Here is a 22,870-nt window from a genome sequence, read left to right on the forward strand (position 1 = left end):
ATATCTACATTTAGAAAATAACTTTCGTAGCTGATTACTGTAGTAATCCCAAAAGGGTTCTTGGAGTGCTATGGTGCAGTCCTTTCACTCCCTCCTCCCAGCCCCTGAGAGATCCAGAAATATACAGGAAAATGACTTCCACACGAGGGGAACAGTACAACCCTTCATTAACTGAAAAGTCTGGAAATGAGAGCCAAAAATTGGGTTATTTCAATATATAGGATTTGCTTTCCTTCAAAAGGCTACAGGCTGGGGCAAACTTTACACATCAGGGATAAAAATAGCAGTAAAGGCAAAGTGGCTTGGACCAGTTAGACTATTGCCTACAGGTATGAAACTTTGTTTTCTTATATTTGTATATTTGTACAAATATAACCATGCTCATGATATGGGTCAAACTCATTAGAGTCTTGAAAGAAAAATGTCCTTAGAGAGCATAAGCAGAGAAAGAATGGCAACCTCGCAGACAACATGAATTTCCATTACAGTGAAACTGCACTCATTACATATTTCTTAGATGGATGAATGAACTAACAAAAGATTACAGGAGATTCTCAAAGCTGAATAGCCTTTACCTTTTAGGATACTAAGACTCTTCATTTGTGGGGGGAAAAATATAGCAGCTATACAATATTTGCCATCAGGAATAAAATAAGATAAAGTAAATAAGTTAATGTGCTGGCAAAACTAACTTCTCAGTGATATGTAAGGTTTTCATGAAAAGATTAAATCTAAGACCCTACCAAGGGCATGTGCCCCTATGTGAGTTTCAAGATTCATCACGGGGGTCACTCATCTCAAATCCTACAGAGAAGGACATAGTAAAGGAATCAATCTTCATGGAAAAACATGAAGCAAAAATTAATATCACAAAGCATAGTATGTGCAGTAATTTATTTGTACATGGTTCAAATAATGTCCAAATTGCTGGGATCTTTTATGAAAAAGTCAGGCATGTGAGAGCAGAGGCTAAGTCTATTTCACAAAGCAGGTGTGGGACCTCAGAGATCCGCTATGGCTTAAGAGAGGTACAGCATCGAGAGGACCACTCCAAACTAGAGTGGGGGAGAAGTGAAGACAATGGAGGTGGTTGTGCCAATGGGAAAGGAAAGAGGATGGTATTTTCCTCTAAGGTCCAGAGAGAAATGAGCATTTCTGTAATACCCACCAAGACAATCACTTCTAAAACTGAGGGTCAAAGGGTACTTTCCAGGGAAAGCATGAGACCACCCATGAAATTGGGGCTTAGAGTCTTTTCAGCTCATGACCAGAGAAGCATTTTCTTCTGCCTAAAATATCACCTGGCTGGGAAGAGGTGAGGCAGGGGTCCGCCAACGTGGCACATCCTACATTTTTGCAAAATCAGGGGGATTTGAACAGAGTGTCTAAATTTTCTACTTTTTTTTTATGGGGACTTTTCTGTTAATGAACATAACAAAGCAGCCCATGGTGTTAAAAGCCACTTGTCCACACAAAGACAAGGTTTTCCTGACCCAACAAGGTGCCCACAACAGCTTCATGGTTGTAACAGTAGAGACAACTGCTCTGCAAAGGCATCCCTGGGATTAGAATATTGTATTAATTCTACCCAGAAATATAAAACCTGGCCCCACTGCAATATCTGTTATATTAAGGTCTCCACTGATCTCAGTATTTTAAATTATACACAATCTATCTCTCTAATGCTATTCTTTCTTAAGCAAATGGCAATTAGAAGACATGAGTCTGCCTTTATGTATCGACATGGGTACAAGGCTATTCTTCAAAATTCCATATACACCAGAGGCACAGCAGAATTCTCTGTCCATAGCATATACAGGAGTGAATTTATTTGATTTTTTTAAACAACTGGCAGCATACACACCTGGATTTCTTATTTGCTGTATTACAAATCATCAGTCTAATAACTGGAGTCCAAAATAATGGAGATACAGCAGTTTGAAATGCTGGTTTTAGCATTTCTTTATCAGAATATTGTTAACTAATTCCTGTTTGTTTTGGGAAACCGGAGGTATCAAGGAAAAAGAAAGGACATGTCACAAATTAAATGTTTTGTTTGCTTAGTAAATGGCACCACTCATTCTTTGTCTCTGCATAAGGTAATAGAACATTTACATTTCCCAGACTTCATTTGGAGACCTCTCACTTCAAGTCATAATCAGCATATTTGCCTGTTAAACACTTCAAGGTGGTGCTTGTAAAACAAATTCTAAAAATTTCTCTTTACACTTAGTATATTTTTAAAAAGGTAAAGAGTAAGAGTATGAGAAAAAAAATTAATTGTAGTTCTTTAAAGCAAAGTTTCACAAGCTCTCTACATGCCTACTTTCAGATATTCCTAACATATAGCAATTTTAAAGGGTAAACTTATTTTTTACTTTGCAAAATCCATCCTACACTCTCATATCCTGCGTTTTATTTTGTTACATTATATTTTGTGGTTAGTTTTCTATCTTAATTTATTTAATAATATTAAAATCATTTAATGTCTGATGACCTAACTAAATCTACACCTTACAGCATTTTCATGGTCTGCCCAGTTATATACATGCTTCCGTGATCACCCTTTCTAGTACCTTATGAACTACATACACTAGTTAAATAATCAACATTTATAGATGGATGGATAATTCAAGTTTTGAAATAAAGGTTAGATAGCTAGAAAAAACTTCTATTTACATCCTTCCCTGTCGGGCTTAAAGAATTAAATTTTTCTTTTCACTTTCGACACTTCTAGAAGCACACCGATAGTCCCTCTCACTTCATATATAGCAGCAGACCCTCACAGTCCTTTTAGGGTCTGTCCTTGGCATTGGGGATATTCCTGATCTTCATGCCATGTCCTGCCTTTAGAAGCTATTTGCACACATTATAACACGTCTTAGAAGAATACTCTTTCTTCTCCGAAGCTACAGATAATCATTTTTCTTGATATACTAAGAAAGAGTCCCATATTTTTACTTTGCATCTTTTAATATAATTTGAGTATTTCATTTTTTTATGCTATTTCAAAATTATTACTTGAGAAAGAGCTCTCATCCTAACCTGTGCCACTAACATTTGGAAAACCAACCGCTGCTCAGCAGCCCAAGCACCTCAGCATGGTGCAGGATGCTTTGTGGTTCTGGGTCTACCCTGGTTTACAGAACATCTTTCCTCACCTGTCTAAGAAGTACTTCTTTAAACAACCTTTCCATTATACCGTTTTCCATACTTGAAAATAGGATTCCCTAAAGTAGGTATAAACTACAAAATTTGGTGATTTAAAAAATATAGTTTGTGCAACTTTAATAGTAATTTTCTTCAAATTTACTGAATTGATTCTGCATATTAGCACGGATACATCTAGCCTCAGGAACATGATATTCCAATGCACCTTTCAGGCTTTGATTGGCATTTGAACATTATGCTCCACTGGGCTGACCAAGTTATTCTTTGGAACAAATGGAATTTTTTTTCTCCTTCTCATCCACTCTGAAATATGTTTTCCAAGGGGAACAAATATCTAACAAAAGGGAAACCCTAAAACAACTGAAATCAAGTATGTACTACAAAAAGCACTCAAAAGGAACAAGGACGTGGAGCCCTCGTGAAACATTTTGGGTCATTTTAGATTATACTCACATCTATCTCCAGTTATTAGTGGAAGATTACCTGATGTCCAAGGGTCTCATGTTCTTAGGATGAAGGAGATTACATTCACTGGATACATTTCTATCATCTTAAGAGTAAAAAAAATATTGTTCTATCCTTCTACAAAATAAATGATTGTGCTTTCCATATCACAAAAAAAATATGAATACTGTAAACCAAAAGAAAAAAAATCAAGCTCTAGTATTCAACAAGCGTGCTGTCAATGCTGAGTTGGTACAGATTTATCCAGAAGTTGGAGGCTTATATTTAAATGTTGATAAGTACTGAAGTGAGGTCCCCTTTTCCTGGAGGCTCCTCTGAATGGGTGAGAGTGCTCTAAGCTGTCAGGCTGTGGCACCTGAATTATTCTTGGGAAATTTATGGTTGAACTTTACTAGAAAGGATCTCAGAAATTCCTTCCTTGCTTTTCCTCACTCTTTTAGCTTACCACCCTTTTCAAAACCTAGAATGAAACTGATCTTAATGCCTCCAAGGTTCTTGGCCAAAGACCAACATCGACTGCTGATTTAATGGTCAAGTTAGAATCCAGGCAGGCCAATAGGCCAGTGATGCAACACCTTTCTAGACCGGTTTGTGCTTAGATGATAGCATTGAAACTATCCTATTTGTATATTTCAGTAACTTGTAGGATCTTTCATTTGTGTCTCAAATGAGTTCACTAGAGATCTTTTAACTAACAGCTGATTTTATGATGACTACTCACAAAAAGTTCATGCAATCTTATTCTTTAAATTTATGAAGAAATTCAAGTGTCATCCCAAATAAATCTAGACTAAAATGTTTAAGTTAGGAATAATATTACATTTATCTCAGTATTTCCCACATAACACAGTGCTTTTAATAGACTCTAAATAAATATTAATTGAAAAAAATAAGTTGAAGGTATTAATGGATTTACATTTTCAAAATAAGCAGAAACTTAGTTTTTTTTTTTTTTTTCTTTTGCATCCCCCACTCCCCTCCAAACTCTCTGTTTTACCATTTGGAGATTTTTAGTCTAATTGCTTCTTATAATAGAGTCAAATTTGATCCCACAATGTCAACATTAGAAAAAAAATTTTTAAATTCAAATGACTTGGGATGGATTTTCCTAGAAAAGAGAGACATATCCAATTCTCCTGATAACTGACCTGAGGTTCCCTTTTTTTGGAGACTCATTCCTACCAATTGTTCCCATTACTCATCTTAAGTCAGCAGGTATTCTCTTGAAACAATACATAATAAAGATGGTCCTAGAACTAGGATGCTGTGTTTGAGGAAAGGAGTTATTATATAAAGTATCAAAAGATTAGTATGTGGGATATTAAAATAATTACATGAGAATATTTTTCAGGTTTATTTACAAGTTTTGACCCAAGGACCTATCTATAAGCTGTGAATGCTTGTATTTCTTTTTTGTTATACCAACTTATGTGCAAAGTGTTACCTTCCCCTTATCATAAATAGAGTCTCCTACTAGAAATTCCATGGAATTCAAGCCCATCCTTGCTTGCATTTCTTAATTTTCAATATACAAACTGGACAATTTTCCTTGCGTAGCAAATGTGATATCACATGTACATAACGTGCTGTCCCTGTCATCATAATCCCTGGATACTGTTCCAAAGTCCTAATTTGCTTGGTTTGGTATTTCCAGTCTTTCTTTCTTTAAGCACTTTTAAAAAAATGTACTTAAATTCGCTATTTTGCTGGTTGCTTCCATATTGCTTCGTTCAAAATCCAAAATGGAGTTCAGAAAGAGAACAAATAAAATTATAGTTTAAGTGCAAACTACATTTCTGAGTATCTGCCAGGTAGACATACCCAATCCAGTGTGTTTCTTCCAGTTCAATGGATTCCCCATTGGATCACCCCTGAAAATATCAGTAGTTTTCATGAACCACACAGAACTGTCTCTTAGTTTCCCTTCTTTTTTTTTTTTTTTAACAATTACCAACTGCTTATCAAGTACTGTCATTTATAGAGGAGAAGAAAGCATTGAAAGATGAAAATGAATGGGGGTGGTGGTACATGTTCAATAGTGTAAAACTCAACAGTGAGATTTGATGCTATATTGGACTAACATCTTGGCCTCCCTTCCTAATTTTAAAGACAATATATTTTAAATAGTGGCCATTCCACTTCCTTTTTTAAATTCTGCCAATTTATAGCAATGCATAAAAAAATCTTTGCAATTAGAAATTAAAGCCAAAAATAGGGGAGAAAGTAGTAATATGAAGGACTAGAGCAAAGCATAAACAAAAAGGAAAATAATAAATAAAAGCACAAGAAAGCCCTCCAAACATAATTACGTTATAACTCTGATGTAGATTCAGAAATGAAAGCTGAGTTAGCCACTCTTGCTTGTCAGGATAGAAACAGTGGGAGAAAGAAATTTTGATTCTCCATCTGTTATATTCCATGTTATAGAAAAGGTTATCTTTTTTCTTATTCTAATGGAAAGGTTATTAGGGCTTTCAGGGATGCTGAAACTGTACACATCAGTTCCTGTAGACAGGAACAGATAGCATGGGTCTGTCAAGACTCTGCGTTTAAAAAAAAAAATAGAAAGAAATTTGAAAAAAGAAAAAATTGGAAAACTAGTTTGACAGCAGGCAGTATTGCCTTACATTTGCTGGTTCTGTCTCCTGACCAACCCATGCAGAGAAATGAAGAAACAGTGTGGTTTTTCCTGTCTTTCTCTTTCAGTCCTTCCTTCTCATGTTCAAGTTAAATAAGCATATAACTCTCATCGCATCTCTATAGCTTCCCCTGGGAAGTTTCCAAACTACTGGCCTTGGGGGCAGAAGGGAGACCGTAAGAGAAAGAGTGGTGGCAGGGAAATTGGAGTGGGCATGTCTTTCCACCTTAAAACCACTGTTGAGTCTACACCACAGTATTCCGGTGTCTGTAGGGTGGAGGAGGCAGCACAGTGCCTGGCTTCAACGAGAACTCAGAGAGGTATTCGGGATTCTCTGCCACGATAGGCCGGATCCGTCCATTTTGTTTATAAAAATATTTTGTGCTGTACTCCTGCAGGTAGTCTGGGTGCTGGAGGGTGCTCCGGGGGGGCAGGCTGTGGTTCCAGTAGTCAGGGTTGTCGAACGCTTTCTTGGCCTTCTCTGGCACACACAGTACGGTGTTCTTCAGGGACTCGGCATTCCCCAACGTGTTGGCAAAGGCGTTGAGGTACAGTGGCTCATTCACATACTCATCCTCCGCCTTGGGTGGGCCAGTGGAAGCATTGTGATATTCGGGATTATCCAAAGCTTGAAGGTCTCCGTTTTTTCTCCGAGAAACAAAAGGGTTCTCCTCTACAGGGTTCAGATATTCTGACGGAACACGAAAATATCAGTTAACATCTACTACCTGGGAAATGTTACTCAGAGCAAGGTTACACAGAACGGTTAGCTTCTTTGTTCAGAACAGTAAAGCCATGAATTCTCACAAAACTATTTTGTTGATTAGTACTGTCATTAAAAAAAAAAAAAAAAGAGTAAATGGATCAAAAAATGATAAGGACAAAACAAGACACCTGCAGGGCTGGTGTCAGTGTTTCTGGAGCCTAGATTGTTCTTTTTCTGTCTAATTGCATTTGTCTCTCCCACATATGGGGCCAGTTATCCAAACTTATGTTGGAAGATAAGACAACCTATAAGGGTTAAATAGCCTTTAATATGGAGAAATCAGAATTTTTTAAATGATATTGAAAAATCAAAATATCTATAGCCGAATTCTACTCCAAGATCAATAGATGAAGTGAACGAATAGTATTTTTAGCAAGTGAGGTTTACTGTGGTGCCTGTATAGTAACAAGGATTTGATTATAGATGTTCTCCAGAAAGCTTTATTCATAGGAAGAGAAACATCTAAGAAAAAAACCTCAACTCCTGAAACAAATCTGGTAGACATCAAACATGCTTTTAAAGCGACTTGCTTGCCAATACCTATGCTTAACAATAAAGTATAACATTTTCCTGTGGCTAACGATAATCACAAAATAGCATTAGTTTGAATCATATAAAATGTCTCTATTTTGTAGGTTGGAAATGATCCATTAGTGGCTATTTTGTGTGATTTAATCTAATAAATTGATCTAAAATAGGTACTGGCCCAGAATTTTTTTTAAATGCTGCTAATTAATGTTGTTCTCCTCAAGTTTAATTCCTCTATATTATGACTATATATATATATATATATATATATATATATATATATATAGAGAGAGAGAGAGAGAGAGAGAGACATGTATCCAAATCTACAGACCATATTTTTGTCTTATCTTTTAGTATATACATAAAATGACACTTTAGCTATTCTTACTTTGCTAAAATGTGAACATTCTGAAATAAACTTTCTATCCCCCATACTTAGTTTGACATGTAGAGAAAAAAGTCTCATCAACTCAGGGTTATTTTCCCCTGGATATAGGCCTACTGGATGTACTTAAGTATTTAGCATCATGTGCAAGTTAAAAGATGGTAATGAATATCTCATCATCATATACTACATGAATTACAGTTCAATAACGTACAAGGTACTCTCATTTCATCCTGCATCAACCCTGTGAAAAAGGAGGTGCAAGCTGTATTTTTCCAGCTTTATAGGCAGAAAACAGAGATTCAATAATGTATGAAGGGTACAATTAGCAATGAACTAGACTTCAGGTCTCCTAACTCCTGAGTAATCACCTTGTTCTTCTGCACTGTTTTCATTATTGCCCCTACAGGAGTGGGGCAAACTTTACCTTTGATAAAATGTTTTAATTTGAAAGGGGCTCAAAACTACTGTCATTTAAAGAAAAAAATATATGAATAAACTTAAAAGGGAGCCAGAAATTGTCCCCCTCCCGCCAGATTTCTGAACTTCTTCATTAAGAGTATAGGAATGTCTATACTAAAATGCTCTAGTTTTTGAGAACTACTAGTAAGCATTCCTTCTACAGAAACCTGGTCTCATAGTATTCAGAGGCAGAATCTGGGGATGCACTACAGTGAGTCTATACCTTTGCCTTTCTCTTTGAAGATTTTTGTTACCCTTTCTCCATACAAACTACTTATTATCCTAATGCAAGCCATGTAACTAACCGTGTGGTTATACATAGAGGAGTAACTCTGTGGCAGAGTTGAGAATCTTCCCAGAGAGTATTTTACTTTCAGGGGGATCTGCCAAAGCCTCCGAAAGCCTACATTTGTGTCACTACTGGGTTACTATAAACTTCATATATTACAACATCAACATTATGTAAAAGAAATACTTCTATAGATCTAGGTACATATATAATATATATATATATATATATATATATATATATATATATATGTATATATGTATATTTTAATAGGCTATTTACAACGTGTATTTCACATTTTATAAAAGTGAATATAGCCATATATTACAGGACATAATGGGCCTTCATGTAGAGTCTTAAAAGACAGTTTACTGTTGACACTGAAGATGCTGAGACAGGATCATCAGTTTCGAATAACAATCATCTATTTTCTTTTTGTGATGCTTCTAATGTAGAAGGAAAGAGGCTTTTGCAAAATGGAAATGTTGCTTGATTTGGGTGTTTAACATTTCCGCCACTAACACTGTATACTAGTCCCCCCTCATCCATGGGAGATACGTCAGTGGATGCCTGAAAGTGTGGGTAGTATAGATGAAAGTGTGAATAGTACGAAACCCTGTATGTACTGATTTTCACCTATAGATACATAACTTCTCACTTACAGAAAGCATTTTATGGCTTTTCGTTTGCATCCAAATTGCCAGCCTTCCTACTCTCGCACTTTGTAGAAATTATTAAGTAAATAAGGATTTACTTGAGCACCATCACTGTGATTCAGTTGATCCATCTGAAAACTTAGATGGCCACTAAGTGACCAAGGAGCCGAGGGTGTACACAACATGGACACACATCCTGGGTGGGTCAGAGCAGGGTGGCCTGAGACTTCATCACACTGCTCAGAACAGCACACACTTTAAAACATAAACTGTTTATTTCCGTCATTCTCCATTTGATCTTTTCAGACTGTGGTTCACCATGGGTAACTAAAAGCATGGAAAGCAAAATAGTAGATAAGAGGGAACCAGTACGGTGCTTTATGAAACCACAAAGTATGGATATTTTTAAGATGGAACGGTATATGTGTAAGTATATGCAGGGCTAGGACTTTAACTTTTGAAATGTGTCAGAAGAAATCATAATTTTCTGTAATAAACTGGGTCATTTAAATAGCACCATTTTAAAGAATCCACCAAATCTTTTACTGGTGCCATTAAAATCTTTGGACACCTTTGCCAACAATCCCAATCTTTACTATCTCCACAATAAGTCCAATAAAACAATGGTTCTGAAATCTCGTGATATGCTACCTCATTCAAATATTTCAATAACGGTATGTTTCGGTTAGTGTTTCCCAGGCTTGACCATGTTAAAAGATACCTTGGGATCTTGTTAAAATTCAGGCTCTTATCCAGGCAGGGCCTGAGACTCTGATTCCTAAAAAGCCATCACTGCCTCGGGTGCTGCTGGTTCAGACAATACAGCAGCAGCCAAGGTCTGTTTCTGGGTCACACACCTCGCACAGCCCAGTGCTTTGGCCACACCCCTTCCATACTTTGCTTATTTTGATGGATGTGAATGTAGAACGGCCATCATTTCCTAACAGCCTGTTTGTACCTTGTTTGGGTTTGTCTCGCATAGGGGTCATGTAGCCTTCTTCATCCAGCTCCCCTCGTGGGCTCCGTTCCAGGGCAAACACGGTGGGGTCGGCACTGTACCTCTGGGTGCTGCTCTCTTCTTGGACATGGGGTGCCGCTGGCTTGCGTAGGGTGCCATTGCAGCAGGCATCATCAAAAATCTCGGCTGTGGCCCCCTGAGCAACGGGAGCTTCTGGGATGGTGCTGGTCGTGGCTCTGTAGGGCACGGGCACTCCCTGTTCGGCAGCAAAACCCCCATCTCCGTACACAAATTGGTTCTGTTAACAGCAGAGACACATTTGGACAACAGTCATGGTTAGGAATAGTTGTAAAAAATGAATGTTAAAAGCTAAAGGATATGGAAGCCCATCTTTCAGAAAAATGTCAGGTTTTTTTGTTTGTTTGTTTGTTTTAATTTACCTTATATTTCCCCTAGTGGCTAATGGCTTTGAGTGACAGACTAATCACACCTAAAATTCCAATTTTCCTTACAACTTAAGTCATGGAAAACAATCTGGAACTATATACAGTCTTTTAATATGACTAAGCACCTACCACCACATGATCTAATAAAACATATTCCACATTTTCCCCCCACAATTGCCCATTTTTGATAGAAAATCCGAAGTGAATTTTCATGACATATAGCAACATAGTTAGTTATAGACAGTTGCCATTAAGAACAGAAGCACATTGGGGCCATTTGAATGGTGATGTTTCCTTACTGCATTCTACTCTGTGGTTACTGTGACTGTGAGTCTCCAGTACCTAACTGGAGAATCACCACTGAGATTCTGACTTTTTAGCACACAACCTAACATCGTGGTAGTCAAGATAAACTCCTCACTAGAGATATAACTTATGAGCCCAGCTAAAAATCAAAAGCTACTGTTGATGCATAATATCTCCATTTTGGGTTATCTACTGAAATAATAGATATCTAAAAAGGCTGCTTCACAAGCTATAGCAAATTCTTAACTTAGTGTTGGCAAAGGCAAAATGAGGAAATTATGGGGAGACAAGGGAGAGGAAACATAGTAAGCAAAGACCAAAAATCCTAAAAGATGAAGGTTGATTGTGAGATACTTACTCCTGACATGGGGGTGTAGGCGGGAGGAGGGCTGTGTCCAATTTCACTCTAATAGGAAAGAAAAATGGAATGATGGATATAATAAGAGGTGATATGAATGAAAAAAAAAAGAAAGAAAAAGAAAAGCCACACGAGTCGTATGAATCAGAGAGGAAACCACGCCCAACAGTGAAGTTTGCTAAAGGGTAAAATTCTACGCACTTTGACTACAAGCAAGTTTATTGATGTGTTTTGAGGAGATTAAATATTTTAACTCAGTCCCTAAATAGGAAAATTATGTAGAAAAAGTAAAATTTTTAAATGGATTAAAAATTAAGTGGACAATGATTACTCCTCTGATTAGGGCTAGGAGAAAGGGAAAAACAGAAAATGGTTAACTGTATTTTTAAACAAGGAAGATTTTCTTTACTAATGTTAAATAACTGTAATGGCCTCATAGCATAGCATTAACTTTTCTCTTATAAAAAGACAATTCTCTCAAAGAAGATAGAAGTGGATTTCGATTTGCCGGGAATATTGTTTTTTTCTAACAACTTACATATATTTTTCACCATTTCGGCAACGGGTTAATTTCTTTTTTTTTTTAAGTTACTGTTTAACTTTTATTTTATTTATTTATTTACTTTTAAAATACATTTTCATTGATATCAGAGAGGAAGGGAGAAGGAGAGAGAGATAGGAACATCAATGATGAGAGAGAATCATTAATCTGCTGCCCCCTGCACGCCCCCTACTGGGGATCTAGCCCACAACCGGGTCATGTGCCCTTGACTGGAATCGAACCTGGGACCCTTCAGTCCACAGGTTGATGCTCTATCCACTGAGCCAAAACGGCTAGGGCAAAGAGTTAATTTCTTAACCTCTCCTTATGAAAAGGTACATGATCTTTCTCTTCACTCTTATTTTTTGTTTTAATGTGAGACTTCGTTTTATTTTATTTTATTTTATTTTTTTCATTGATTTCAGCAAGGAAGGGAGAGAGATAGAAACATCAATGATGAGCGAGAATCATTGATTGGCTGCCTCCTGCACACTCCCTATGGGGAGGGGGATCGAGCCCGCAACTTGGGCATGTGCCCTTAGCTGGAATCGAACCTGGGACCCTTTAGTCCGCAGGCTGATGCTCTATCCACTGAGCCAAACCATCTAGGGCTCAGTCTTTTTTTTTTTTTTAATTTAGAATCAGTAAAATCACATTGCAATTAAAAAACAACAACATAAAACAAGCCCTGGCCAGTGGGGCTCAGTTGCCTAAGCATCCTCCCATGCACGCCCCAGGAGGTTGCTGGTTTGATTCCTGGTCAGAGCACAAGCCTGGGTTGTGAGCTCCATCCCCAGTAAGGGATGCAGGAGGCAACCAATCAATGTTTCTCTCTCATTGATGTTTCTATCTCTCTTTCCCTTCCTCTCTCTCTAAAATCAATAAAAACATTTTTAAAAGGAATAGCAAAAATATCTATTTTCTTATAGTTCAATACACCATCCAGACTATGGGCTAAGTAAAAGTAGATATAAAAATAAAATAAAACATTAAAGACAATGTTCCTTAGGGTAAATAGAGGGGGTTGTATAAACACCGACTCTGTTTCTTAACAAAAAATTACATATAGAAATGTATTCATTAAACACATTGTTGAGAACCTACTGTCTATGTGGCCAGGCATGTTTCTAGGCACTGGACTTAACCGAGAAAATAAAAATAGTTGATTGTTAAAACTTGTATTCTCTACAATTTGTCTTTGCATGAATAGAGACAACTAAACTAAACCTCAAAGACAAAAACATCTTGAAACATCAATGAAATATAGCTAACTATTATTCCAGGTCATTTTTTTTTGGTACCATTTAGAGATTCATAAAACAATCTAAAAAGAATATGGTCTCATGGAAGTGAACTGTTTAATGTAAATTAGTAACTACCGGATAGTAAAATTCCTTTAACTTAGTCCATTGGGCTAAAGGGGCAAGTTATAAACCTGTGAGATATGAACAGTGAGTTTACCTTTGAACTTCCCCACAACTGAGTCACTTACATGATGGCATAGAAAATATTTATTTCTTCCCTTCTCTGATAACAAAACTTAAGGACACATTAAAGATTCAGACATGGGAAGTTAGCGATATAATTAAAATGTAATGCCTAGAAGGTGGTGTTCCACATTAAATAGACAGATTGCCTTATGATTTGCTAGAAGCTCTGAGTTCTAGTCCCAATTACAGGTAATGTGGCCAGTCATGAAACACTTCAGATCCTCATTTTCATTCTTGGCCTTTCTACCTCATTCTTAGTGCAGACAAAGCAAGTTAATGTTTATAACTGAACTTTGAAAGCTCTGCATATATGTAGAGAATATATAAAATTTAAATATTCACATCTGCTAAATCGATTTTTAAAGTCAAGCAATTAAAATGCCAAAACTACTCATCAAAAAGGCATTTAAAAAATGCTTACCTGTTCTACATTACTTTAAATATAGGTATTTTTTGCTAACTTTTAGAAAGACATGAAATCAGATATATTGTTCACATAATTTGAGAAAGGAATTTTGTATATATTTCAGTGATACACAAAATAGATAGATGGTATGAGAAATACAACAATTGCCTGGTGGAACTTTATTGTATTACAACCCTTGGTTTTACCCTAACATGAAACCCTCATCATTTAGTAAGCATTTAACAAAAATTTATTAATTCTCTAAAATAAAAGCACAGGAATGGTGGGAGATGCTGGAGGTGTCACGATGCACTAAGGAACACATGGTCACTGGCCTTTTTCAATTTACACTGTACTATCAAACATTACCTGAGATGATTAGAAGAAAAGGCGAGAAGGAAATGAGGCAGCAGTGGATTTATTTCAATTACATGATTATATATTGGAAGATAAGGTATAACAAAATATTAGGAATTACCAGTGTCCCTTTCACCTCTTACTTTGCAAGAGTTGCTGTACTAGGCAATGTCTGATTGGAATCATGCTGAGGAAACAGCCTTGATTCTTCATCAGGAAATACTTTCATATCTATATTCATGATCTGGGCCTGACCATCTTCAGTTGTGAAGGCATCATATTAACAACTAGAGGCCTGTTGCATGAAGATTCGTGCAATAGGCCTTCCTTCCCCTGGTTGCCGGCTCTGGTTTTCCTCGGGCACCCAGGACCCAGGCCTTCGCTCTGGTTGCCGCCTTCCATCCTTGCTCCGGCAGAGTCTTCAGTGTTTGCTCTGGCCGGAGCACCGCTCCTGTAACTCCCTCCGCCGCCCGCCCTCCCCCTCATAGCAAGCATCCCACCCTGCCAGGCTGCTCCGAGCCTGCATATGCAAATTAACCTTCCATCTTTGTTGGGTTAATTTGCATACTCACTGCTGATTGGCTGTTGGGCATCACAGACGTACGGTCAAGTTGCATATTTCTCTTTTATTAGTGTAGATAAGTAGCCCTCATGCATAGTCTGTTCAGACACAGGAAGTGAGGTGCTGTCCTGTTAGAATGCACCCACTGTCCCTGCCCTGACAAGTCTTTCTGTGAGCAACTTGCCAACTCTATCTGGATAGACTGCCAGATACCATCACAGGAATAGGAGCGTCTTCACGCTTTTGCTACTTTTAAATGCTTTTTGTTACATTAAAATAGAAAAAATGCTAAGCAAAGCCACTTTAGCATTCATTGTTTATTAGGGTTATTGGCTGCTTTTTATGTTTGTGCTTCCATTTTTTCCCTTTTTTCTCTTTTCTCTTTACCATTATGAAAAGCACCTCATTCATTTCCCCCTGGAAGGGCAGTGCAGCTACAAGGGAACATCTGTGAGGCCAATTAGCTGGGCTGGGAATGTGATATAATTGTTGTTTAAATATATTTAAATTACATGTTAATCACTATGTCATAATTTATGGGCTTTGAAAATAACTTCTTGTATTTGAGAGCCAAGCCAGATTTTACTTGGTTTTTTTTTTTTTTTTTTTTTTTTTTTTTTTTTTTTTTTTTTTTTTTTTTTTGCTGTTTTTAGTTTTTGCAGCAAGCTCTTCTCATTGCCTGCCACCTCCCGCCCCCCAATTCCCCACACTTGAAGAGCTGAACTTTAATAGTGGAAAGAATGACAGCTGCAAGTAAATTGGTTGAGTAGAAATTAAGATCCCCCCAGTCAGAATGAGCTGAAGTGACCTTAACATTCTACCCAGAACAAAGCAGGGCCCTCCCTGAAAGGCTTTTGTTTTTCCATTGTGCCACTTTCCGCTGTCCGTCAAAGCCAGCCTTGCAGACCTTCAGGAAGCAGCCTGGGTGCATCTGTTCAATCAGCTGGTGAGGGGAGTTGCTGTCAGCAGTGTGGAGGTAGTGGAGGTGGGTTATAAGCTGGCAGGTGATAGGGAGAATTGTTTTCCTGGTGGGGCATTTGTAAGGGTGATGGAGAGAGTTAAATTTGATTTTGTTGCCATAACACTGGGACATTGTATGATGAACTTGGATTCAAATGCCAGAGGGTATAGAGAAGGCAAATGTCAGCATATATCAAATCCAGTGTGAAAAGCACTTTTACATACATCATGTCCTAAAATTTACTTTTTAGTTGAATGATCAAGATTTGAACCTGTCTTATTACATTCACTGTGTTTCTCATATTTATTGTTTTAATTAAAATGTTGTCTTATTTAATATTGTTCTTGGGAAACTTTGAATTGTTAACCAGATGAACTGTGTCTTATGATTTTTTAAAAAAATATCATACAAATCTATCTACTCATGAAACAAACAAAAACACAAGCTTAATGCCTGTCTTCCATCTAAATTAAGCATGTTCTTAATGAGAGCCAGTTTTTTTTTTAAATCTTCAGATAATTATTTCTATCTATATTAACCATAGGATTAAAGTTTCTAGGGCCAAGAAACACTCCAATCCTTTTAACTAAAATACAATGTGTCTCTGTAAGATGTTGCTAATGCATCACTACTAACTTATTACATAGACACTTCCCATATAGTAACTTTTAAGGGTTCTCTATTTTACCCTCTCCGACATATATTCTTAACACGTTGGTGGGCATTTTTTACATTTTCTTAGGCCAGGTAGCTGATGGATTTAATGTTTTTTGCATTATGTACAATTTCTGATTCTGGGCTCTATCTTTTTCCCTACTGAGTTCAACATATGAGTGTTTGAGACATCTAGATTTAGAATCTTCATTTTTCATAAAACAATCAGAAGAAAAAACCCCAAAATGTGGCCATATACAAAACACCAGTAAGGACTGGAGTAAGCTCATTGAATCTAGGCATCTGGCTTACACACACACACACACACATACACACACACACACACACACACACATACTATACAAACGCATATATTTCACAAATGTCTTTTATCTATTTGTGTTTATTTATTAATGTACTTATTTATCTATTTGGTTTAATTATGCAGAACACTGATTTTTTTTTACAGAAACTAGGTTTTACTCTATAGACAAAAATAAGTAAATTAATATTAATGATATATAAAATATAATAATGATATAATATTGCAAAAAATAAACAAGAGGATAATAATGACCTAATGATCCAGCTGAAGAAATATTAACTTGGGCTCTTATCTTTTTTCATTTTTCACTAACCCTAAAACATTTAATTTTTCTCAGATGTCTCATCCATCCTATTCCTGAAAATTATTTTTAATAAAGGAAAGGTATGAGAGGCATCAGTAAATATAAATGGGAGTCAATGGATTTTACAAGTTATGTTGACATGGTGCCTTTTATAAACATTAATAATTCCACTTTAAGTCTGTTCTTGAAGTTTCCTGAGTTATAATGTCCATTCTGTTTCATAGATGGATATATAACTTCTCTTAAGAAAACTGACAAGCAGGAAGGGAAACTAACACATATCATGTACCTACCATATGCTACAGACAATTTTAGGTTTTATTAATGTTTATAAAGTTTTAAGGGAACTATCATGATGAAAATGTATGACTCCCCTTTTACAGATGAGAAGAATGAGGATCAGGGAAGTTAAAAGTTCTTCCCATGTGCACACAGCTACAGGTGGCTAAGTGAATCTATTACCCTTTCATTATTTCCCATGTAGATTTTGACTTTTCTATTTTCTCCTTGCCTTCGCTTTGTCCCTGAATAGTACCTGAATTCTTCTGTCAGGTAAGTTGTCATGGTATTTTTTTTGGGGGAAAAATAATCTCAAGGAAAAATTTAAAAAACTCACTAGCCTTAACTATAATATACTGATAATGCTTTATAGCCTGGCCCCTCGAGCTTATATGTATTTTAACTAACTATAGGATTTAGGCTGAAAAGGAAATGATAAGTAGAATGTTAAGTGCTAAGAGGAGACATATATTAAAATTTATATATATGAAAAATATTCTTTCCTAATAGTTTTTACTTATTGATCTAAAATCATAGTGATATCTACACTAATAAAAGAGAAATATGCAAATTGACCATCCCTCCGCTACGCCCCACCAGCCAATCAGGAGTGAGTATGCAAATTAACCCAACAAAGATGGTGGTTAATTTGCATATGCAGACACGGAGCAAAGACTGAAGACAGCGTGGAAGGAAGCCAAGTGCTGCAGAAGGGAGCGAGGCAGCAGAGACGGGAGGGAGCGAGGCAGCGGAGACACAGGAAGCCCTATTCTTGCAGGAATCTTCCTGCAACAGGCCTCTAGTATATATATATTCCCAAAAAATGTACACACACACTTTGAATAATTACAAATGCAGTGTTTATTAAAATACATTTCATTTACAAAATTGAGCTATCAGCTATTAAAATGTATATACATTTTTTGGACACTCTGTATATATGTGTGTACACACACACACACACACACACACACACACACACATTTACCCACCTTGCCAGAGCAAAACTAACCCTGAAGCAGGAGGAAATTTTTTTTTTATCCTCATCCAAGGATATGTTTATTGATTTTAGAGAGAGGAAGGGACAGAGGGAGAAAGAGAGAGAGAGAGAGAGAAATTGCTGTTTAAGAGAAACATCGTGACAGGTTGCCTCCTGTATGTGCCCCAACTGGGGATCCAACCTGCAACCTAGGTATGTGCTCTGACCAGGAATTGAACCCGGAACCTTTTGGTGTAAGGAAAATGCTCCAACCTATTAAGCCACCCATCCAGAGAGGGAAATGGTTTGAAATAACTGGAGAGCACAAATATTTTCTATGGCAGCATTCTTGCTTATGAATTTATAGTTCCTAGTCCAGGGCTTAGTCAATAAATTCCTTTTCCTGCTTCACCAAAAATAAGTAAGCTATTGTGTCCCCAGGCAGCCATTCCTATACCCTTTCCTAATATTATAGAACAAGAGCATATTCCCTTTTAAAGCATTCATGGCTAAATGAGTCAACAAAATGAAGGCGAAAATTCCTCACTTTATACTTCTGCTTTAAATCCGTGCTCTTATTATTTGATGAATTTTAAAAAAAGCATAGTCAAAATAGAAAAGGTATAAAAATATGATTTCATATTAGTGCCAACATTCCTTAGCCTCATTCAAGATAAGCAATAAGAATTTTGTCACCATTCTTGAGATTAGTAACACATGGAATTTATATCTCTTAACCCTGGTGTGAGTTTGAAACATTTTTTGTTTGCTGGTTTCTGGCAACTTTCTTTTGCCTGTTACATTTCTTTTCACAGCCTGTTGTGATATTTGAACCTTTTCTTAATCATTGCTTACCTGCTAATTAACACATTCAGCTAGAACTTTAAGGAGGAATTATAAGCACTTCTGGAAGGTTTTCTTAAAGACCTCCCAGCAGTTCTTTTCAATTAAAGATAGAATGGCTTTTTTCCCTAAAATTTAAACTTATTCTTAAGAATGTCTAGTTCAATTGCAGTATCTTTTTTAAAAGTCAAAATAAAATTATTTAGCCTTTACTGTGTCCAAATTCTTGGGTAGGTTGGTTATGGCTTCAGTGAAGATTGAGGTTGTCTGTCATTCTGCTTGAGTGCTTTTTTTTTTTTTATCCAACATCATGAACATTATTTTTGCAGATTTCTTAGTACATGAATAATACATTGAGGTTGGGAAACTTTTGAAGACAAAAATTCCATAGACCTGGAACAAGTGATCACATGAGGTCCTTCTACTTCTAGGATTGTATTCTGAAACTTTTTGCCACGAAACTAAGTGGCCATTAACAAATTCCTTAATCTCTTGGGCCCTCGGTTTATTTAACTCTGCAAAGAGGAATGGGGCAATAGAAAAGGTAATGAGGAAATTCACTTCCAACTATCAAATTGTTTGTATGTAAAATGAATATTTTGCCTTAAGCCCACAAAACTGATTGTTAAATACTATAAAATGCTATTGGGATTAAAGCAAAGACATCTACATTTTTTTTTTTTGCATTAATGTACTTTCCAAAGTACAGTAATCACTCCCCCGCCTCTTTTTCTAAATGGAATATCTATAAAGTATCTTAGCCTATATGCAACATATAGTTGTATGTTTTGGAAGGCAAGATTATGTTCGGCTGGTGACTTGTAAAAATACAATTTTTAAATAAAATGATTGAATTTAAAGTTTTAATTTGAGAGATGGAAATACTGATGCTCTAAGAGGGCAGGTTAATTTTCAAGGCACAGGAATGACCATACTAGAGACAGGATTCCCTGAGTCCCCACCTTGTGTGCATCTCATTATACTTTACAGCCTCCAAATGGCATTTAATAAATGATAAAAAGTCAGTTTTGGAGTTTCTGAGGCACATTTTTTATGTTTTTAAGAAATTTTTTTTTTTACTATACCTGAAAGGATTGGCTTTAACCACTATGGTATTTGTTATTAATTAAAAAACACATTGATATATTTTTATAGTGAATTCAATGGAGCTTCTTTTTAAGACAGATATCACTTTTTCTTATTCAATAGGTTATAAGTTTATTAGATGAAAGTAATACCTTAATAATACTAAATATTATACATTAAATCTATCTATACACAGATTAATTAAAAGCAGAATTTGTTAAAATACTTTATTTATAAAACAGATTGCCTTCCATAGAGAGGGAGTATGTTATTTAAATATCTATATATATAAAAGCCTAAGCGACCGTTTTGACGGAACAACTGGGACGACCGGTCACTATGACCCACACTGAGCAGGTGAGTGGGTAGGAGTGAGCAGTCCCGATTGCGAGAGGGATGTCCGACTATCGGATGTCTGACTGCAGGGATCGGGCCTAAACTAGCAGTTGGATATCCCCTGAGGGGTCCCAGATTGCAGGGGGCACAAGCTGGGCTGAGGGACCTCCTCCTGTGCATGAATTTTGTGCACTGGGCCTCTAGTTCTACCTATAAAAGCCAGTTATTAAAAAAAATTAGATATATGCATTTTTACCTTAATGGTGAATGGTGTTTATGTCTATTTAAAACTATAAAATGAGAGGAGGTATGGGGATTACAGAAATAGTTTTAAAAATTAAGGAATTTATAGGGCAGGTTTAAAAAGAGAAACAGGAAAACAAAAACATTCTGAATTTGAATGACATTACTTTAGAATTTAAAATGCTATGCCTTGGCTTGAGTATAATACAGGGTGGGCAAAAATAGATTTATAGTTGTTCATATGGAAAATAATACAATGATTAATAAATAATTAACAGCTTAAAACCAGATAGCAAAGATATATTTAACCTACTCAAACTAAGACATTTTCTTTTATAGGCTGTTAGCTCATTTGTGAGCTTGTATTTGCTTTGTATTTCCATTCTTCACATGTGGATATTATTTATCAGCAAATGACTCTTGTTCACTAAAACACTATGTATAAGAGTGTTCAACTTGGAAGCATTTCTTTAGTGGTTATTTGTAGTCATTTTATTTACTTGCAAGTAATAAGGCAATAGTAAAATTGCCTTTTAAGGGGCAATTTTAAAAATTCCATATTTTAACCTCCCCCTTAGCAATAATCTAAGCTCGAGAAGTTTTATTGTATTTTCAAAATAACAATGACAGTTTTTATACTAACCTAAATTAAGAGAATGTAAAAATTATGAGAAGCATAGTTTGTGTAGTGAGAGATAGAAAACAAATAATATAGAAAATAGAATTGCAAATTTTATAAAACAAAATTTGGCATTTAAATTGATTCTGTGTCTTATATGATAGGTGTTGGCAACAAGCAAACAATTTAACATAATACAGATAAGGTTTTCAGTGTTCATGTCATTTCAGTATGGACCAGACTGGAAATATCTTCAGTTATGATAGTTTTATGCAAATTGTTTACTGGATAAAAAGTTAATTTATAACAATGGCTGATTCATCTAACTACTGCTCTTTAAGCTACCAGGTGGCACAGCTGTTGATGTAAGTAGCAAGACTTCTAACAGTCCACCTGGAATTAGGACAGCTGGTTGGAGTGAGCTGATCTGAATAATATACTGTGGATACTTGGGTACAGCTACTGACAGAGCAAACAGCACATGGCTGTCCCATCAGCCCAGAGCAAACACCAGTTACATTTCACAGAAACAGGCTGGTATTTACAACTGATTTGAGCCAAAATGAATATCGGATTGAAGGAAGCAGCCCAAGAGAAAAAAGCTCTTCCCAAAGCCCCCAAATATCATTCTGCTGCATATAAAAAGGAAAAAGAAAAGACACAAAGAACTCCTTCATCTATTTGTAAAACACTTCGGAATTTTCTAAAATAAAAAGTGACCAATACTTCCTTAGTTTTCTATTTATATTCTAGATTAGCCAAGACCACGGTCATAATAATTTCCCTTTAAGTTCTAAAATGGCTAAAACTTTAATAAAGAAATATAAAGGAGGCAACCTATAAAATAGACCTGAAACAAGAGAATCCAGTTTAAATCTAACATGGAGGCCAAAAATCATTGAATCACATTCTATTTTCAGCTAAGGTAGTAGAGATGACAAGTGGTGTTTTTCTCAAGATCACACAGAAATCAATAGGCTTAATTAGAAAAACATTTTATGGTTTATTATGGCTAGGGGAAAAAATCTACTTGATATAACTAGATTAGGTTTTCAACCCAGGTGAAACTCTAAAGCAGGTGAAGTCTGATCTCAACATTTCCTCTCCATGGTTGACTTCTCAGTGGCAGCCCCATGAGTCTTGACTTATCCCTAACAGACTCCAGAGCCCACTGATTGCTGCCATAGTTCTACAGGAAATGTGACTGTATCTATTATTGTCTTCCCACCAAAGATGGAACATTTTGAGTCAGTAACTCACTTCAAAACGGTCCTCGCTTACTACACTCTTATCCTTCAGGGATTTGCCTCTAGCTGGCCACAGGGCATCCATTTAGTCTGATTAATTTGGGAAATATTTCTCATATTGGTGTTAGTAGATCATAATGGCCCTGCATCAGGTAACGCTGAAAAACTGAATATCAGTTTTTACCCATGTAATTAACTGTTGGCCTGACT

The 22,870-nt window shown here is 36.3% G+C and overlaps 1 protein-coding gene across 4 annotated transcripts in view; it reads right to left on the bottom strand.

The window, feature by feature from the left end:
- Nucleotides 1–4,598: 4,598 nt before the first annotated feature.
- Nucleotides 4,599–22,870, bottom strand: part of ERBB4 (erb-b2 receptor tyrosine kinase 4) — a 966,639-nt gene continuing 948,367 nt past the window's right edge. For 2 of the 4 annotated variants that reach the window (XM_080671023.1, XM_080671022.1), the window contains exons 26-28: nucleotides 11,429–11,476; nucleotides 10,319–10,616; nucleotides 4,599–6,965 (exon numbers count right to left, since the gene is read on the bottom strand). In XM_080671023.1, coding sequence (XP_080527149.1) covers nucleotides 6,520–6,965; nucleotides 10,319–10,616; nucleotides 11,429–11,476 — 792 coding nt within the window. In that variant the 3' untranslated portion in view covers nucleotides 4,599–6,519. The remainder of the gene's footprint in view (nucleotides 6,966–10,318; nucleotides 10,617–11,428; nucleotides 11,477–22,870) is intronic. The other 2 variants (XM_080671024.1, XM_080671025.1) reach the window with 1 other exon arrangement.

Source organism: Plecotus auritus (genome assembly GCF_963455305.1).
Source record: "Plecotus auritus genome assembly, chromosome: 5".
In the NCBI taxonomy this organism is placed as follows: domain Eukaryota; kingdom Metazoa; phylum Chordata; class Mammalia; order Chiroptera; family Vespertilionidae; genus Plecotus; species Plecotus auritus.